The 19167-nt window shown below is 40.3% G+C and overlaps 1 protein-coding gene across 2 annotated transcripts in view; it reads right to left on the bottom strand.

Moving 5' to 3' along the window:
- Window positions 1-2769: 2769 nt before the first annotated feature.
- dacha (dachshund a) overlaps window positions 2770-19167 on the bottom strand; it is a 259029-nt gene continuing 242631 nt past the window's right edge. For both annotated transcript variants that reach the window (XM_049466752.1, XM_049466753.1), the window contains 2 exons: window positions 14403-14468; window positions 2770-4652 (listed from right to left, as the gene is read on the bottom strand). In XM_049466752.1, the coding sequence (XP_049322709.1) occupies window positions 4615-4652; window positions 14403-14468 (104 nt within the window). In that variant the 3' untranslated portion in view covers window positions 2770-4614. The remainder of the gene's footprint in view (window positions 4653-14402; window positions 14469-19167) is intronic.

Below are 19167 nucleotides of genomic sequence, written 5' to 3'. Positions count from 1 at the left end.
AATGAAACGCATGCAAATTGTATTTTTTTTTTGCATTTCACTGATCAAATAGTCCGTTGCAGTGATTGTCTCTTCACCCTCTAAAAAAAAAATACTAATCATAAATTAAGTAGTTTGACTACATAAAGCTGCTAAGTGAGGAGAGGGCTAATCAAGACCAGATCAAACGATTCGTCTGTAATTGAAGTGCAAAGGCGGATCCTCTCGTTCTTTATTATTTAATTATTTTTTTAAGGCCGGACCACTTCAGGGTTTGGTACAGAGGGCCCGGTGTTTTCCTCAGCACCCTTAGAAGTCTGCGCCGGCACGGACAGCAGGCGGGTTCAGCCGGCGCTCTGGGAGATGTGGTCTCGGGGGCTGGCGCTGGATGGCCGAAGGGAGCCGGAGAGGATGCGTCTAATTAGGTCAGTTCCTCGGCTGCAGGTGAGAGGGAATATCTGAAGTTTCTGCAAAACCAGAGAGACTGCAGAGCTTCAGGCTCACTGCCAGAATTATGAATATGACCGTAGAAAAACAGAGGCTTATTAGGCCTGTTGAAGCGGACGCAAAACACTGAAAGGTAGGGGCATTTAGGCCCAGTCCCATTTCACATTTGTACCCTACCCCTTGTTTTTGAGTGTCTCTCGTCCCTTTGGAACTGAGTTAAAGGGGAGGTGGTAGAAATCCTCCCTCTAAGAAATGGAACGACCCTTCAGGAACACAATACGTCCTGGCTGAACACATTGTTGGGAAAACTCCGCTTTCTGTGGAGATCAGCGCAGGCACAGTAGCCATAACATGTCGAATTTATTTTTTTTGATGCATTATTAAGTCTAAACATATAAACTGTAGAAAAACAGAGGCTTATCAGGCCTGTGGAATCGGATGGAAAAATCACTTAAAGGTAGGGGGGAAGATACAGGGACTTGGGTCCGGTCCCATTTCTCATTTGTTCCCTACCCCTTGTTTTTGAGCGTCGCTCGTCTCTTTGGAACTAAGTTACAGTGGAGGTTGTAGAAATCCTCCCTCTAAGAAATGGGACGACCCTTCAGGAACCCGGTACGTTCTTTCTAAATGTGTTGTTGGGAAAACTCTCCTTGCTGTGGAGATCAGCGTAGGCGCAGTAGCCATAACAAGCCGAAAAATACAAAAATTGGTTCATTATTGAGGCCTGTGGAAGTGGACACAACCCCCTGAAAGATAGTGGGACTTAGGCCCAGTCCCATTTCTCATTTGTACCCTACCCCTTGTTTTTAAGTGTCACTGGTCCCTTTGGAACTGAGTTAAAGGGGAGGTGGTAGAAATCCTCCCTCTAAGAAATGGAACGACCCTTCAGGAACACAATACGTCCTGGCTGAAAACATTGTTGGGAAAACTCTGCTTTCTGTGGAGCAGACGCAAAACATTGAATGGTAGGGGGAAAGATACTGCTGAGACTTAGGCCCAGTCATATTTTTCATTTGTACCCTACTTCTTGTTTTTAAGTGTCAACCGTCCCTTTGGAACTGAGTTAAAGGGGAGGTGGTAGAAATCCTCCATCTAAGAAATAGGACGACCCTTCAGGAACACAATACGTGATTGTTGAGCGTGATAGAATGGGGGAATCATTCAAGAATTAAGAATAAAATCTTTGTATCCTACCCCTTGTTTCTGAGTGTCACACGTCCCTTTGGAACTGAGTTAAAGGGGAGGTCGTAGAAATCCCTGGATACGTTTTCATTGTAGTAAAGTCATATTATTAATTAGGGCTGGGCATCACCACTGGTTTACAGGATCGATTTGATTCCAATATAATGCGTTTTCCGATTCGATTCAATTTGATTTAGGAATATTGAAATTACAGGTTTTGTTGTAATTGTACATAAAAAAAGAAATTTGTAATATATTAAATGTTTTTATTGTTTTATTCTTCACATTTGGTATTTTTAGGTTTGCAATAGTGCTGTCAGGCATTGAAAAATCTAAATAATTACATGCGTTGTGATTAATTAATCTAAATTACTTCTGTTTGAAATGTTACTTTGATGTGCTGTGAATGTTATCTTGGAACTCGTATTATTGAATCATTAACACTGACCTTAACTTAGACCTGCATTCTTTACATGTTGTTCTGGGTTCTTTTTATGGACCTCCTGGATGAGTTGTTCATGCCCTTTTGGAGTAATTTTGTTTGGCCAGCCAGTCACTCCTGGGAAGGTTCACCAGTGTTCCATGTTTTCTCCATTAGTGAATAATAGTGAATCACTGTGGTTAGAAATGACTTTGTAACGGTCATGTTCTCATCCTGTTCTGTGTCTCTCCTGATTGTCTCTGCCTCTGTCTTCAGTGCTTCCACATGTGTTCATTTGTAACTCCACCCCCTCGTTACCTGTCCCCAGGTGTTTCCTGTTTCCTGTCCTTTTTGGTGTGTGTATATATATTTTCCCTTTGTCTTAGTTTCCATCTCAAGTCAGTCAGTTTACATGTTTCCTTGTTTTCTTGCTACCTCCATGTTCTCAGTGTTTTTTTTTTGTTCAGTTTTTATTCAGTTTTTGTTTCTTTATTCTATTTTTTTATCATTTCAATAAAGTCTCACAACTGTGTCGCCTTTCCTTGTCTACTTCCTGCTCTTACCTGACAGCAATCTTTTCCAGTTTTCAGGTTTTAAACACCTGTGATCATAGAACTGATTGAAACACAACATTGAGCTCAATGGTTTGGATGGGTGAGCGAATAAATCATTTTGGATCTACAGTATATGGGTATGTCTATTGCATATAAATGCAATAAATAAATAAAAAACACAACATGTAATGCTTCCAAGATCAAATTTATTATTTATAAAACCAAAAATAAACAAAAAAACAAACAAACAATCAAAACAAACCCAAAATCTATTGAGATGATGTCCATAGGGATGTTTTTTTATTGTCATTTTATGTGCAGAGCTGTGATTGGTTGGTGGTTGTCATCATTCTAAAACAAGGTTCACCGTTACGGATATATACTGTAGCTGCCAGGTTGTGGTTGTGATGCCGGCGGACGTCCCAAAACCTTTCAAAAATAGATTAGAAGAGGCAACTTTTTCAATCTTTAAACAGGAAGTGTCTTCATTTGTCTTCAGTGTTGTATCTACAGGCATGCTTGCATCAGATGTGCATAAGGGTACGTTATGTTGTACGTTTTTCTTCTTCACTAAAAATGTATCCACTTTATAACGACATTAGAGTAGCAAACGCTAAAGCATTTTTTTACAAGTCTTTATAAACGAAGTTAAAAACAGAAGGTGTGGAAGAAGGAGGAGGAGCTTACAGTAATACTGTATTATTATATGAACAACAACTTATCACTTCTTTTTTTTGTCCTTTTTTTCTTTTCTTTTTATCTTTATAGAGCGTAGTTGTGGGGGAGGGGTTTGGGTGTTGAGGGGAGGGGCTAAGTCAAATGAAGGCAAAGTATTTAGTTTTGACATCACAAACTTCAAACGCTCGTCACCGAGGCCGATTAAAATACGTAAAAATTCGTAATGATCGAAAAAATCGAGAAACAAACAGTGAAACAAACAATAGAATAATAATAATAATAACAATAACGATAATAATAGAATAAACACTTTGAGAAGGTTTCGAGAAAAGTAGGACATTTCTATGCGGCGTTACTAAAATAAAATAAAATAATACAAAAAATAACATAAAAAATAAGAGCGTCTAACAATAAAAACACAACAAATACAGACAGTGATTAATTATTGAGGAGGATGAAGAGGAGGAGCACTAGGAGGAGGAGCTTGCTGGTCTCGTTTCGTTGTTATCTTGGAGTAGTTGTTGTTATCTTGTGTTATCTCGTGTTGAGATAAATCATAAATCATACCTTTCGCTCTTTTTTTTCTTTTTTTTTTAAAGCCTCGTCAAGACTTGTTTGTGCTGTACAGAATCACTGCTGCACACGGGGTCAACTCAAAGCAATAATTATAATAATAATATAGCAATAATAATAATAATTATAACAGTAACAATAATAAAGACAGTAATAATCATGGCAGAACTGGATAAAAGAATAAAACATTAAAAGCACGGGTCAGGGTGGGGATCAGGGTGGGGGTGGGGGTGCAGCAGGGTGCTTCACGAGGAGATGGGAGGAATAATAAGAAGGAGAAGAAGAAGAAGAAGAAGAAGAAGAAGGTGTAAGAAGATAAAGAGCGTGAGGAGATGTACTGTACGTTCATCCAGAAGAAAAAAAAAAACACTTCATAGTTTTTTTTTTAGTCTCAAAAAGTGGTAAAATGTAGAAGTAGTTGAAAAAACATGGGGGAGGAGAACTTTTTGAACCTTTTCTTCTTCTTTTTGTTTTGTTTTTTGTTTTTTCATTTCTTTACAAGGTGCTGTAGTGTGGTGGGCGGCTGCCAACGCGTGGTACACTCCGGATACACACCGCCGAACCCGCGATCACACACCGCACACAGCGCAGCGCACACACACTCAGTCCAGTCCTGTACATTAGTGTGACCGGGTGACCTGTGGGCATCACCCTCATCATTGTGCCTCCATAAAACCCCACAGCCCCCCAGCACAGCCCCCCAGCACAGAGTCCAGCGTCAGCGGGGTGAAGCATCCATCTACAGGCGGGAGGGAGGTCAGGAGAAGCTGCACGTCCACCTCAGTACATGATGGGAGGCTTGGAGTAGGGTCTGTTCTCTGGAAGACACAAACAGATAAAACACAATGACAATCGTACATCATCACAGTTCTTAAAATAATCGCCTTGTTTTTTGGCAAAATTACATTTTAGCTTTGTTGCAGGCTCTGATCTAACAGAGCGCTGGAAATGCAGCGGTGCTGTTTGGTAGTGGATGGTCCAAGTCAATCTGTTAAAATTACTAATCTAACATTACTGACTACAATTTTAAAATTACGCTCTGAGGGGCACTGAGTGGTTGAGCGGTCTAAATCGCTGCCACTATGATTGCGAGATCGCTGGTTCGAATCCTAGTTATGCAGCTTGCCGTCAGCTGCCGGAGTGGTTACAGTAGATGGTGCTCTCTCTTTCCCCTCATCACTCCTAGGGTGATGTGGATCAGCACAAGGCTGCGTCTGTGAGCTGATGTATCAGAACCGAGTTGCTACACTTTCCTCCGCGCTGTAATGCTACTCTGCAATGCTGTATTGATTGGGGGGATATACAGATGAGTAGCAGATGAATGGGTGAGACATATGGCCAGATAAATTGGAAGGCAATTGGGGGAAAAAATATAAATAATAAGAAATAATCGAGTCAATTTCCAAAATTGGGATATACAGCTGAGTAGCAGCTGAATGGGTGGGACATTTGGCCAGATAAATTGGAAGAAAATTGAAAAAAAAAAAACCACAATGACAAACGTACATTTAAAATAATCGCCTTGTTTTTTGGCAAAATGACATTTTAGCCTTAACCATCTTCATGTGATTCTGGGGCCATCTGTGGTAAAAACCTCCTCCACCTTCAGCTAATCACATTATTTGATCTTAGCTAAGACAGACAGACAGACAGACAGACAGACAGATAGATAGATAGGGAGGTGAGATGGATGGATGGATGGGTGGGTTTGAGGATTACAAATACCAGGGGGAAATTCTGGACATCCAGTAGCAGATATACACAGTAAACAGAAGTGTGTGTGTGTGTGTCGTAGGGGTTCTGTTTGCTACACCTTTAAATAAAGACTCTTGGAAACTGGAGAAAAAAAACTGCTACAGGAAGACGTCTGGCTGACCCACATGGAAACAGCAGCTTTAGCCTTTAGCTCAGATTATTAACATGATTAAGGACTGAGTCTCAGTTATTTATGTATTATTGCCCTAAAACAAAAAAACAAATGAGTAAATGTATGTTTGCTTATTTGCTTTTTCCCTCAAGACGATGTTAAAGTGCTAACTTAATTGAATCCATTCAATAAGTACCAATAAGCCATTTATAAAGGATTTTATAGTGTATAAAATCTCAAAAGTACAGAGCAGAGCCGATCCATGACACAACTCTGGAACTGGAAAAATTACAAATATCATCTCATCAATGACTTCTCTGCTGAAACTGATATTTAGTCCTTAATCATGTTAATAATCTGAGCTAAATGCTAAAGCTAAAGCTGTTTCCATGTGGGTCAGCCAGACGTCTTCCTGTAGCAGTTTTTTTTTCTCCAGTTTCTAAGAGTCTTTATTTGAAGGTGTAGGAAACAGTACTCACCGCTCTCTGACTTCATCTGTAATTTCTCTAAAGAAAAGAAAGAACTTCTACTTTTAATAGTTACGTTATGATGATGAGAGTGTGAATGTGCTGTGTTGAGAGTAAATGCTGCAGTAGAGAGTAACACAGTCCAAGCTGCTTGAGGTCCAGTGTGGAGCGTGATGTTTCCGTCTCTACTTGAAAAATCAGATAAATAGATAACTGCAGTAATGTGATTTTTTTACTGCATGTAAACATGATCATTATGAGCTGTGTAAAAGTCATATTTGAGTATAATATGATGCCGTTCGAGAGGTACGAATGCCACACTGAGGCCTGGTAGCGACGGCCAGCAGGCAATAGATAGATTTGCTCAGTCGGGGAAAGGAGGATGTGTTTTATCGTGCTGTGAAATATGAGTTGTAATATCCTGAAGTGCAATTAATTGAGCCCTATGGCTGACAGCAGGCTAAATCTGCCACAGAAATGCAGCACCCAGGGGACCAGGTTCCAACAGATCATCCTGTTGCTGCGGGCTCTGATCTAACAGAGCGCAGGAAATGCAGTGCTGCTGTTCGCTAGCGGACGGTTCACGTCATTCTTAAAAATTACTGATCTAACATTACAGACTACAATTTAAAAAACTACGCTCTGAGGGGCACTGAGTGGTTCAGCGGTCTAAATCGCTGCTACTATGATTGCGAGATCGCTGGTTCGAATCCTGGTTATGCAGCTTGCCGTCAGCTGCCGGAGTGGGTACAATAGATGGCGCTCTTTTTTTCCCTCATCACTCCTAGGGTGATGTAGATCAGCACAAGGCTGCGTCTGTGAGCTGATGTATAAGAACCGAGTTGCTACACTTTCCTCCGCGCTGTAATGCTACTCTTCAATGCTGTATTGATTGGGGGGATATACAGCTGAGTAGCAGATGAATGGGTGAGACATATGGCCAGATAAATTGGAAGGCAATTGGGGGAAAAAATATAAATAATAAGAAATAATCGAGTCAATTTCCAAAACATTAAAGACCCTAAACAGACCTCCAGCAAGACAACTTGCTTTGCTTAGGAGGCTGAAGGTAAAGGTGATGGACTGGCCAAGAATGTCTCCAGGCTTAACCACAATTGAGCACCTGTGGGGCATCCCCAAGTGGAAGGTGAAGGAGCGTAAACTCTCAGGAAGAGAGTTAAGAGATAAGACATCTTTCAAAAATGGCTAACTTCCTGCTGGGCAGAGTTAATATCTGGGGTGTACTCACTTTGTGTGCTTTACCATACTGTACCAATACTGATTTCACCTTTTTTTTTTTTTTACCAAGTTTGTTCTGTTTTGGTATTATAACCATACATACCATGCACTCCAAGGGATCTCAACACTGTCTCAGCCTGGGATTCACAATTTCTCCATGTCATTAAGTGACAACTCACTTTTATAAGCATGCAAAGTGAATTTAAGAGCATTTTTTAAGAAATTGAGCAGGAATATGACAACTACATGCATAAAAGTTACTACAATAAAATTAAATATTAAAACTGCACAAAATAAATAAGATAAAATAGATATTTCACTTCTCTGCATTCAAAGTATATTAGTACAAGAGACTATCTCTGTCTCTTTTTTTCACCCCTAATATAAAAGACGAGTACAAAATCAGATGAGCATGAACTATTTTACTTAATTTTTAATGTATTTAATGTATTCCTGTAAGATACAAAGCGCCAAATTACCGTTCATTTTAATAGTTTTTAAAAAAAATTTCGGTCATTCCTGCATTTTTTTTCAACATATTTATTTTAAAAAAGTCTGTTTTTGTAACTTTATCGTTAAAGATGAGTACAAAATCAGATGAGTATTAATTATTTTTATTTATTTATTTTTTTTTTACAAGCTGTCCGCTACCCGCCGGAACATGTCCACCACCCATTTTTGGGTCCCGACCTGCCACTTTACTAATTCTCTGGAAAGTAGGTGAGTTCTACATTTTGTGTTTGGATTTCCTGCCTGATTTCACTCCTGGATGTGAGATGCTGTAAATAGGGCTGGTGGGGGAAGAAGAAGGAAAGAGGGTGGTCCTCCTTAGGGACACAACCCACACTACCTCCTGACCCCATATTTCATATTACTTTATACATGAAGCCATTTGTTTGTTTGTTTTTGGTTCTAATGAAAACTACCCTGTTATGGCAACACTGGAGCTTGACTTTTCCTCGCCATATTTTTTCCTTTGCTGCCAATTAGTGGGCTGCGGCGTTATGGATATGAGTGGTACCCAGGGGTCTCATTTGGAGCGTGTGCACGTACGTATGTACAGCGTGTTTGGAACCACTGCAGGTCATTTGTAGTTTTCAGCACCGTTTGCAGGAGCATAATTACCAAAGTTGCGTCAAAGGAGGCGTCAAAAGAGACGTGAAAAGAGCGTATAACTCCGTACACTCGGACAAACAGGTGGGGTTTCTGATGGCGATTGGTGATGACCGATGCAGGGATGCAGCAGCTGTCTGAAGATGCTCTGTTTTGGCATTATAACCATATATACCGCAAACCACAAGGGTTCTTAACTAGTTTCAGCCTGTCTTTAAGTGACAACTCACTTTTATAAGCAGGCAAAGTGAATTTAAGAGCATTTTTTTAAGACAAAATAAGAGGAATATGAAAACTACATGTATGAAGTTACTACAATAAAATGAAATATCAAAACTGCACGAAATAAATAAGCTAAATTAGATATTTCACTTCTCTGCATTCAAAGTACATTAGTACAAGAGACTATCTCTATCTCATCCCCCCCCCTGTAGTTTTCAGCACCGTTTGCAGGAGCATAATTACCAAAGTTGCGTCAAAAGAGGCGTCAAACAAGACGTGAAAAGAGCGAATAACTCGGACAAACAGGTGGGGTTTCTGGTGGCGATTGGTGATGACCGATGCAGGGACGCAGCATCTGTCTGAAGATGCTCTCTCAACACTCTCAACGCTCTGGACACTCTCGACACTCTCGCGCTCTCCCGGTCCACCTCCTTAATTACTTTTCCCCCTCACCTCTCCCACCTCCACCCCCTGGCTCGCTCTCGCGCCGCTCCGCACTTCTTTTAATCGGCTTGTAAAGTGATGTCACCTTCTTTTGTGTTCAGCACTTTGCTGTTCGCGCTGCTTGTCTTGATTAATCAGGAAAGGCATGGGCCGGCGTAATGGGCCAACACCGGGCTGGAACCTGAGAAAGCGTAAAAAGCTTTTAGCTCTCCGAACGGAGCTCTCTGCAAGGACAATCAAACCTAATGAAATCAGTTGTCAGTGCTAAGCTTGCAAAACTGTGAAGTCCGACTTGGGAGTGAAGCGCCGGCTAATTAGATTTTTGTTGGGCGTAATGGATAAATGTGGCGAGGCGTGGGCGGGCGGGGGGGGCAGGAGTGTTGGGAGGAGGCGAGGTCGGACGGCCGACTTCATACACAAACTCTTAAAGTGGCTCCTCTCGCTCGTATAGTGAGGTCCTGATCTGCAGGGCTTCTGGACTCTGTGGTGTCTTAGCAGTTATAGCAGTTTTGCAAAAAGCGAAGTCCCAAAGAAACCGAAGAGACAAGCTTTAGACTTATAAAGCGCTTTTCTAGAAACCCAAGAACACTTTACAATTTACACATTTTACACACAAGCACATTACACATTAGCACTCATCCACACACCGGTGAGAAGCGGCAGCCAATAGCGTACAGCGTACTCTCAACCGGAAACAACCACGTCCACCTGGAGGAGGACTGCATCCAGCACTACAGCATTTACCCAGTACAGAGAGCCAATCCATATCTGGGCACACAGCCATACATTTATATGCACACACAAACTTACATACATACCACATACTTTACACATATATCAATTTAGAGTATTTAATTTACCAGATCAATTAAAGACAACAAATTTGTAATGAATCGTAGTTTGGGAAATATATACTTTATTCCTCACTTACTGCAGTCTGTCCACACTGTGTGTATGTTATGGAGTCACACTTATTGAAGCACTGATTGGACGACTGGCTAAAAAACTGTTTACTGTTATACTAGTGCATCTCAAAGAATTTGAATATCATCGGAAAATTACTTTATTTTAGTAATTCAGTCCAAATTCATATATACTCATATATTATATACATTAGATGTATTAAACACAGAGTGATCTATTTTAAGCGTTTATTTCTTTTCTGGTTGATGATTATTGATTATGAAGCTTACAGCCAATGAAAACCCAAAGATCAGTGTCTCAGAAAATTAGAATAATATTTTATATAAGACCAATTGGTACTTTTGGTACTCAGTGTGGGCAGTGTGCCAAGTCCTGCTGGAAAATGAAATCCGCATCTACATAAAAGTAGTTTTCAGCAGAGGGAAGCTGTAAGATATGAAGAGCTGTAAGATTTTGTGGGAAAACAAAACTGCACTGACTTTAGACTTGATAATAAAACACAGTGGATCAACACCAGCAGATGACAGACATGACTCTCCAAACCATCACTGATCATCAGTAAATTTGAAGAGTGGAGAGATACACAGTCCAAGCTGCTCGAGGTCTAGTGTGAAGTTTCCACCAATCAGTGATTTAAAAAAATAAAGAAATGAATCACGAAGAAAACCTCAGAATCCTCACTGTAGATAAAGAATACTAAAAAAAGTGAAGAGTACTGGAGTACTCCACACAGATCCCAGCACTGCACTGCTGCTGTAATTCCGCTGTCAGACGCAGCAGAGAAATGGATGTCTCTATTTTCTCTTTCTGCAGACTGTGAAACTGGTTATGGTGGTGTCTGGCTCTTCAGCCCAGCCCTGTTTCCACAGTGTATTCTGTAGACATGTGTATTTATTTACCTTCTCCAGCCCCACGTCTCGCTCAGATCTCCGGCTCAGGCTCTTTCATTTGCCTGCAGAACGTGTTGATAATAGCTTCCATTCATCACAGACAACGCGGGCCTGATCTGAGAGCTCCTCTGATTGGAGGGGCACTGTCGGGGGGTGGAGGTATAGTAGGTATGATAATGTTTGAGAGGTTTGAGGTTGGAGGGGGTGGGAGGTGGAGGGGATACGTCTAAAGCACAAACAGAACTAACAGAGAATTAAACTATAAAGCTCTGAGTTAGTAATCTCTGAGAGAGAGAACGGTCTAAAGAGAGAGAGGCCTGAGATGAAAAAGAAGAAGACCATGTGGGGGGAGGAGTGAGATTTGGGGAAGTGGGCGGGGCTTATCATCAGAGATTGTAGAGTTTGTGATTGCAGCAGTAAAGATGGAGGGGGTCCGACCCTGTCCACGGCCTCTATTCAGGCTTTAGAACATGTGTTCTGCACATGACAGGACTCCACTGCCCTCTCTGCAGAGCATCATCTACCACCAGAGAGTCCTCAGGAGAGCTGCCCCCATCCTCAGAGACTCTACCCACCCCCAGCATGGACTGTTCACTCTTCTGCCTTCAGGCTAAAGAACAGTGGATCATGTAACGTACACACTAAGAAAAGTGAGTACAGATTTGTACTTAAAAGAGTACAAAGCTTGTCGCTGGGGCTGTACCTTATACTGAGGTACAAAAAAGTACCTTTCAGTGAAAGTCCTTTTTTGTACCCTTGGTTTTTTGTCCGACTTTCAAATAAAAAATGTGCAATTAAAATATATATTGTTTATTAATACAGTGATACAGAATACTGAATGTACCCTTTGGCTGCAGGTTAAATGGTACAAATCTGTACTTATTGCTGTTAGGAATGACTTTGTACTTCAGAGGGAACAAATCTGACCCTGTAAAGACCAATATTGTACCTTTGAGGGTACAATTATGAAGAGTGAACTTTTGAGTACAAAAAAGTACTCATATCATACCTCTGTTTTTTAGAGTGTAAGAGAACGGTATTCCGTACACCGTTTTGGTATTTTCCGCGTTTGAGTGGATATTATGAAAATACCCGAGTTCAAATAGGCTGCAGCAATTGGTTAAACTATTGAATTTCTGCCTAGCAACATACATTTTGATTGGTTATATTTGGACCAATAGTTTAAAAAAAAAAAAAAAAAAAAACTGCCCTCAGTCCTATCACTATTGTGCGTCAGTATTGGGTACACCTCAGTTTTCCACTCGTGGCGGCTGTGTTTTGCAAAACTTCACCACCTTTAACATATGAGCTTAGACTGACATAGAAGCTTAGTAAAGTGTTTGTCAAATGGATATGATAAGTTGTCTATGAATGGATAAATTAAATTAAAGATTTTGTGCTGAAGCTGCAGCACAAAATAAGCCTCAGCTGTCTGTGAGAGATGAAGTGGAGCTGGAGTTAGCTCTTTTTAAAGTAAGTTATAAACTATGATAATTAATTCCTCAATCAAATATTACAACAGATGCTGTTAGTTGGATGTTTAACGTTGCATTTTGGGTGAAATGTGATGTGAAAAGTGGTTAAAACCTTACATGAACTAGTCGATAAAGTTTTTCCCACCCCTTAGTTAGCCTCAGCGTTGTTAACCCTTCCCCACCCACCCGTTTTCAGGCGATGCGAGCGGTTCCTTTTTACCTACCGGAATTTCAAGAGAAAACACAATGAGGATGGTCACTGACCTGTTTTGATGGAAAGAGGAATGATTGACAATGACCCCAGACTATATTTCACACATAACAATAGTTTATAATGAAGTAGTTTATTGTTTAAATCACAGGAAAAGGTTGACTGTACGGAATACTGAAGTGTACGGCATACCGTTCTCTTACGTTACTAAGACTTGCATGGACGCTTACAGCTTAAAAATTCTGTACGCACAAAAAAAATCTGGATTTATCAACCCGTGCATAGGCAGAATCCCACTTACTTTCTCTTAGTACATCACAATCAACTCAAATTTAAGTGCAACAAGTGCACGAACACATCACACCTGCCATGACTCCTCCCTCAATTACACAGAGTAAAATGTTATAATAATAATAATAATAATAATGATATGATAGAGTATAACATGCCCGTCAAGAAAGTGTCGCAAGGCACGTAGCGTAGCCTCTGTCTTTGTAATTTAATAACTACCCATGTTTTAAATTCATTATTCTAAGCTGGATAATAAATGATTTTATTTAAATGCTTTAAATGAGTTACTTCTTACCAAAAAGCCGCCCGTCACTCACTCAGCTTATAATCTTATCCCAACCAGGCGCATTTTAAGCAACAATAGAAAGGAACAGGGGTGTCACCACAATTCCCTTCTAATTTTAGCAGGTCTAACTGCTGTGGGGGGGTTGGGGGGTAAATAAATGCTAAACTAAGTAAACAAAATGTAATTATTAAAAAAAACATTTTCTTTTAAAGTCAATTACAGTTAATTACAGTAAGCAAGGATTTCCAGTACTTTAGTGCAGGTAGCAGCAGTGCTAGCCGCAGTTAGGAGCGCTTAGCGCTAGTAAATGCCGCCCAATAGCACTACACTGAGGAACACTGAGTGTTTCGGTAACCCAGGATAGCAGGATACAGTCCAATAAACTCACCTCTGAATGGAGAAAGAGCTAGCGCTGTGCTTAGTGGCTAATGCTAATGCTGCTCCAGCCTTAATGCTGGAGAAACTTTACTGAAACTCCTGTATAACTCTGTACTTCAGTGGAGTGTCTTTACCGTCCTTAATACCTGACTGGTAGAATTCATACATAAGGAGCATCGGATTATAAACAGCTCTGATGATTTTTGGGAAAATTAAAGTGCACCTTATAGTGCAAAAAATACGATAGTCCTTTTTCTTTATCTTATGTGCGCATATAGTATATAATGTTTCATTGCATGATGACAGTGTTTTTGGCTGTATGAGCAAGTTAACAAATTCTCTGATGCTGAGAGCTGAGAGCTTTCAGACCTCAAATAATGCAAAGAAAACAAGTTCATATTTATAAAGTTTTAAGAGTTCAGAAATAATCAATATTTGGTGGAATAAACCTGGTGGTTTTTAATCACAGTTTTTTCTTTATGCATCTTGTCATCATGTTCTCCTCCACCAGTCTTACACACTGCTTTTGGATAACTTTATGCTGCTTTACTCCTGGTGTAAAAATTCAAGCAGTTCAGTTTGGTGGTTTGATGGTTTGTGATCATCCATCTTCCTCTTGATTATATTCCAGAGGTTTTCAATTTGGTAAAATCAAAGAAACTCATCATTTTTGAGTGCTCTCTATTTTTTTTCCAGAGCTGCATATATCCATACCAATATTCACAGTTAACACAGAGATATACACAATAGATATATCTCACCTTGTACAGCTGAGTTCTCCTGCTGACTGCCGTTATGCTCAGCCTCCACTTCTGGTATCACTTTATCTATAATAAACCAATAAAAACGCAGAATTAGACGATAAGCCAACCAATCACATGCTCAGCCAATCACAGTACAGAGTGCTTATGGTAGATTCTGTTTAATGTGTGATCCAGCAATGCATTTTACTGCAAGTTGTATCAGAAATTATATTAACAAGGAGAGCAGCCACTAGTTGATTTATGACTGGAAGTTCTCATAATGCTCAACCCAGCATCTGTTCAAAGATAAAGCCCCTCCCTTCAACAAAAAGAGCCAATCAGCTCTTTAGTTAAGCACGATAAGGAGATCTGCGCAAGTGCAGCAGCCAGAACAAGCCAAAAAAATGAGTTTTTTTTGTGCATTGTTGACCCAAAAGCTAAAAACTGTTCATTAGGTTTATATTACATTTTGTCCGATTTGGAAAATATGTTGTTAAAATAATAATAATCTTCATTTTACAGTATTTTGTTTTTTCCTCATTTAAACATGGATGAAACTGCCTGGTTGCATAGCCGTAGCTAGGAAATCAGCCTCACTCCATATCCAGTTTAGTCTGTTTTTGACACTGAAAGGGCATTTTGTTTTAGGGCACTTTTGAGAAATAATTTTGAAACTTACTTGAAAAATAAATACTGGTTTGTTTATTTACTTGCAATTTATTTTGAGCTTTTTAGCTTTTAGTTTCCACTAGCTAACTAGCTTAGCGCTGTTGACTGGGTGGTTATAATGTATTAGCCCTCTATCTACAGCTCTCTAATTAAGCTTATTTTGTTTAACCTACCTAAACTAGCACTACTCTTTATGTGATCTCAATGTTAAAGCTAATTTTAGTAAGAAGTTTATTTATTTTGTTTGGGTTTTATAGCTGTAACAAGTGACTCCAGTAAAAGCTCAGAACCAACGTTGATTGGTTTAGTCGTATCATGTATTATCATGGATTAATTATCCAACAAATAAGACTTAGAACTTGAACAGATGTAGATAAATAAAATAAAACAGCAGATTCTCTCTGCACTGAAAAAATGATGTGTAAAATTTACTGAAAACAGTTTCACAACTTTCTGCATTTGCTTTTTTTAAGTAAATTTAATTTCATGTAAATTTAAGTTACTTCAACTCGGTTTCAAGACTTAAATGTTACACAGAGTAAATAAGTGAACTGAACTTCAGTCAATCCTTTCTTTTAGTAAACTTTACTTTATTTATTTTAACTGAATCAATCCTTTCTTTTAGTAAACTTTACTTCATTTATTTTACTGAATCAATCCTTTCTTTTAGTAAACTTAACTTCATTTATTTTTACTGAATCAATCCTTTCTTTTAGTAAACTTTACTTCATTTATTTTTACTGAATCAATCCTTTCTTTTAGTAAACTTTACTTTATTTATTTTTACTGAATCAATCCTTTCTTTTAGTAAACTTTACTTTATTTATTTTAACTGAATCAATCCTTTCTTTTAGTAAACTTTACTTCATTTATTTTTACTGAATCAATCCAAATAAATGAAGTAAAGTTTACTAAAAGAAAGGATTGATTCAGTAAAAATAAATGAAGTAAAGTTTAGTAAAAGAAAGGATTGATTCAGTAAAAATAAATGAAGTAAAGTTTACTAAAAGAAAGGATTGATTCAGTAAAAATAAATGAAGTAAAGTTTACTAAAAGAAGGATTGATTCAGTAAAAATAAATGAAGTAAAGTTTACTAAAAGAAAGGATTGATTCAGTAAAAATAAATGAAGTAAAGTTTACTAAAAGAAAGGATTGATTCAGTAAAAATAAATGAAGTAAAGTTTACTAAAAGAAAGGATTGATTCAGTAAAAATAAATGAAGTAAAGTTTACTAAAAGAAAGGATTGACTGAAGTTCAGTTCTCTTATTTACTCTGTGTAACATTTAAGTCCTGAAACCGAGTTGAAGTTACTTAAATTTATCTGAAATTAAATTTACTAGAAATTTAGTTCTTTAAAAGTACATTTTATGCATAATTTGTTTCAGTGTGTAACACACAGAACCCCACCCCCCCAAACCCCACTCTCAGAAGAAGAAAGAGCAAAACAAAAGGCCTATTTCTGGTAATGAATTTGCGTTTAATCAGCCTGGGCTGATAATTGCCCTGCGTTCTGAAAAGCGCTTGCAGATGTTCCCGTGCGTTCACGAGCGTTCACCAGTCCTGCGTCCTCCCCCTCGCTCACATTCCCCTTCTGCTCAGATATTCACAATTAAATAAGTGAAATCAAAACAGCGGACGATTACCCAAACAGTTTAGCCCTCGCATTTAAAGCGTTTATGATAAGCATCGCCCCCATTTCCTCCTGCAGAGCTACATGCTAATGCATCGCTAATAGAGGAGGCTAATACGGAAATACCAATATCAGCATTGATAAGGAAATATGAGAAAGAGGGAAGAGGAATGGAAATAAAGCTGGAAACTCGTCCTGAGAGGAGGAGCGACGGATCAGACTGCAGATTACAGCAGAAACACAGCGGATATAGAGCTTTACAGGAAGTACTGAATTAAGGAAAAACACTGGGAAATAAAAGTGAGGAATAGAATTAGGGATTAAGAGAGAGCGAGGGAACGACTGCATCGAGAACAAGGTGGATAAATGGAGAGAAGGAGCACAAATCATCATTTTTATGTATTTTAGCTGCGTCCAGAAACCCTGAAAAGATGCTGTTTTTTATTACTGACCCTTCTTTTATCCTCCAAAAACCATAAAACTGACTTATTACTTATTAAACTCACTTATTACTAACAAATAAAAATAAAAACAGTGTATTGTTTCTACACAATGTATCATACAAACAAACACTATCTTAATTTATTCATGGCAATAAATATGATTTTACTGAACTTAAAAGAGATGAGAAAGAGTGAAAGAGAGAGAGATAAAGTGATAGAGGAGAGAAAGAGCTGACTGGAGAGAGTGATATAGAGAGTGATAGAGTGATAATAGCTGACCAGTGAGGTGATGCAGATTAGTGATATAGAGATGAAGAGAGTGATAGAGGGAGTGAAAGAGTGATAACAGCTGACCAGAGAGGGTGATGTGGATGAGTGATATATGGAGTGATAGAGGAGTGAAAGAGCTGACTGGAGAGGGTGATGTGGAGGCTCTTGGGGGAGAGAGTGATATAGAGAGTGATATAAAGTGTGATATAGAGTGATAGAGGAGTGATAGAGCTGACTGGAGAGGGTGATGCGGAGGCTCTCGGGGGAGAGAGTGATATAGAGAGTGATATAGAGTGATAGAGGAGTGATAGTGCTGACTGGAAAGGGTGATGCTGAGGCTCTGGGGAGGAGAGAGTGATGTAGAGGAGTGATATAGAGAGTGATATATAGAGTGATAGAGGAGGCTCTCTGGGAAGAGAGTGATAGAGGAGTGATAGAGGAGTGATAGAGGAGTGATAGAGGAGTGATAGAGCTGACCGGAGAGGGTGATGCAGAGGCTCTCAGGGAAGAGAGTGATATAGAGAGAGTGAGGTAGAGTGATGGAGGAGTGATAGAGCTGACTGGAGAGGGTGATGCGGAGGCTCTCGGGGAAGAGAGTGATATAGAGAGTGATAGAGGAGTGATAGAGGAGTGATAGAGCTGACCGGAGAGGGTGATGCGGAGGCTCTCGGGGGAGGGAGTGATAGAGGAGTGATAGAGCTGACCGGAGAGGGTGATGCGGAGGCTCTCGGGGGAGAGAGTGATATAGAGAGTGATAGAGGAGTGATAGAGCTGACCGGAGAGGGTGATGCGGAGGCTCTCGGGGGATAGAGTGATAGAGGAGTGATAGAGATGACCGGAGAGGGTGATGCGGAGGCTCTCGGGGGAGAGATTGATATAGAGAGTGATAGAGCAGTGATAGAGCTGACCGGAGAGGGTGACGCAGAGGCTCTCGGGGAAGAGAGTGATAGAGGAGTGATAGAGCTGACCGGAGAGGGTGATGCGGAGGCTCTCGGGGGAGAGAGTGATATAGAGTGATAGAGGAGTGATAGAGCTGACCGGAGAGGGTGATGCGGAGGCTCTTGGGGGAGAGAGTGATATAGAGTGATAGAGCTGACCGGAGAGGGTGATGCGGAGGCTCTCGGGGGAGAGAGTGATAGAGGAGTGTTAGAGCTGACCGGAGAGGGTGATGCGGAGGCTCTCGGGGGAGAGAGTGATATAGAGTGATAGAGGAGTGATAGAGCTGACCGGAGAGGGTGATGCGGAGGCTCTTGGGGGAAAGAGTGATATAGAGTGATAGAGGAGTGATAGAGCTGACCGGAGAGGGTGATGCGGAGGCTCTCGGGGGAGAGAGTGATATAGAGAGTGATATAGAGTGATAGAGGAGTGATACAGCTGACCGGAGAGGGTGATGCGGAGGCTCTTGGGGGAGAGAGTGATATAGAGTGATAGAGGAGTGATAGAGCTGACCAGAGAGGATGATGCGGAGGCTCTCGGGGGAGAGAGTGATATAGAGAGTGATATATAGAGTGATAGAGCAGTGATAGAGCTGACCGGAGAGGGTGACGTGGAGGCTCTCGGGGAAGAGAGTGATAGAGGAGTGATAGAGCTGACCGGAGAGGGTGATGCGGAGGCTCTCGGGGGAGAGAGTGATATAGAGTGATAGAGGAGTGATAGAGCTGACCGGAGAGGGTGATGCGGAGGCTCTTGGGGGAAAGAGTGATATAGAGTGATAGAGGAGTGTTAGAGCTGACCGGAGAGGGTGATGCGGAGGCTCTTGGGGGAGAGAG

Source organism: Astyanax mexicanus, chromosome 17 (assembly GCF_023375975.1).
Source record: "Astyanax mexicanus isolate ESR-SI-001 chromosome 17, AstMex3_surface, whole genome shotgun sequence".
Taxonomy (NCBI): domain Eukaryota; kingdom Metazoa; phylum Chordata; class Actinopteri; order Characiformes; family Acestrorhamphidae; genus Astyanax; species Astyanax mexicanus.
Note: the sequence above shows the minus strand (reverse complement) of the source record. Positions and strands in the feature narration are given on the sequence as shown.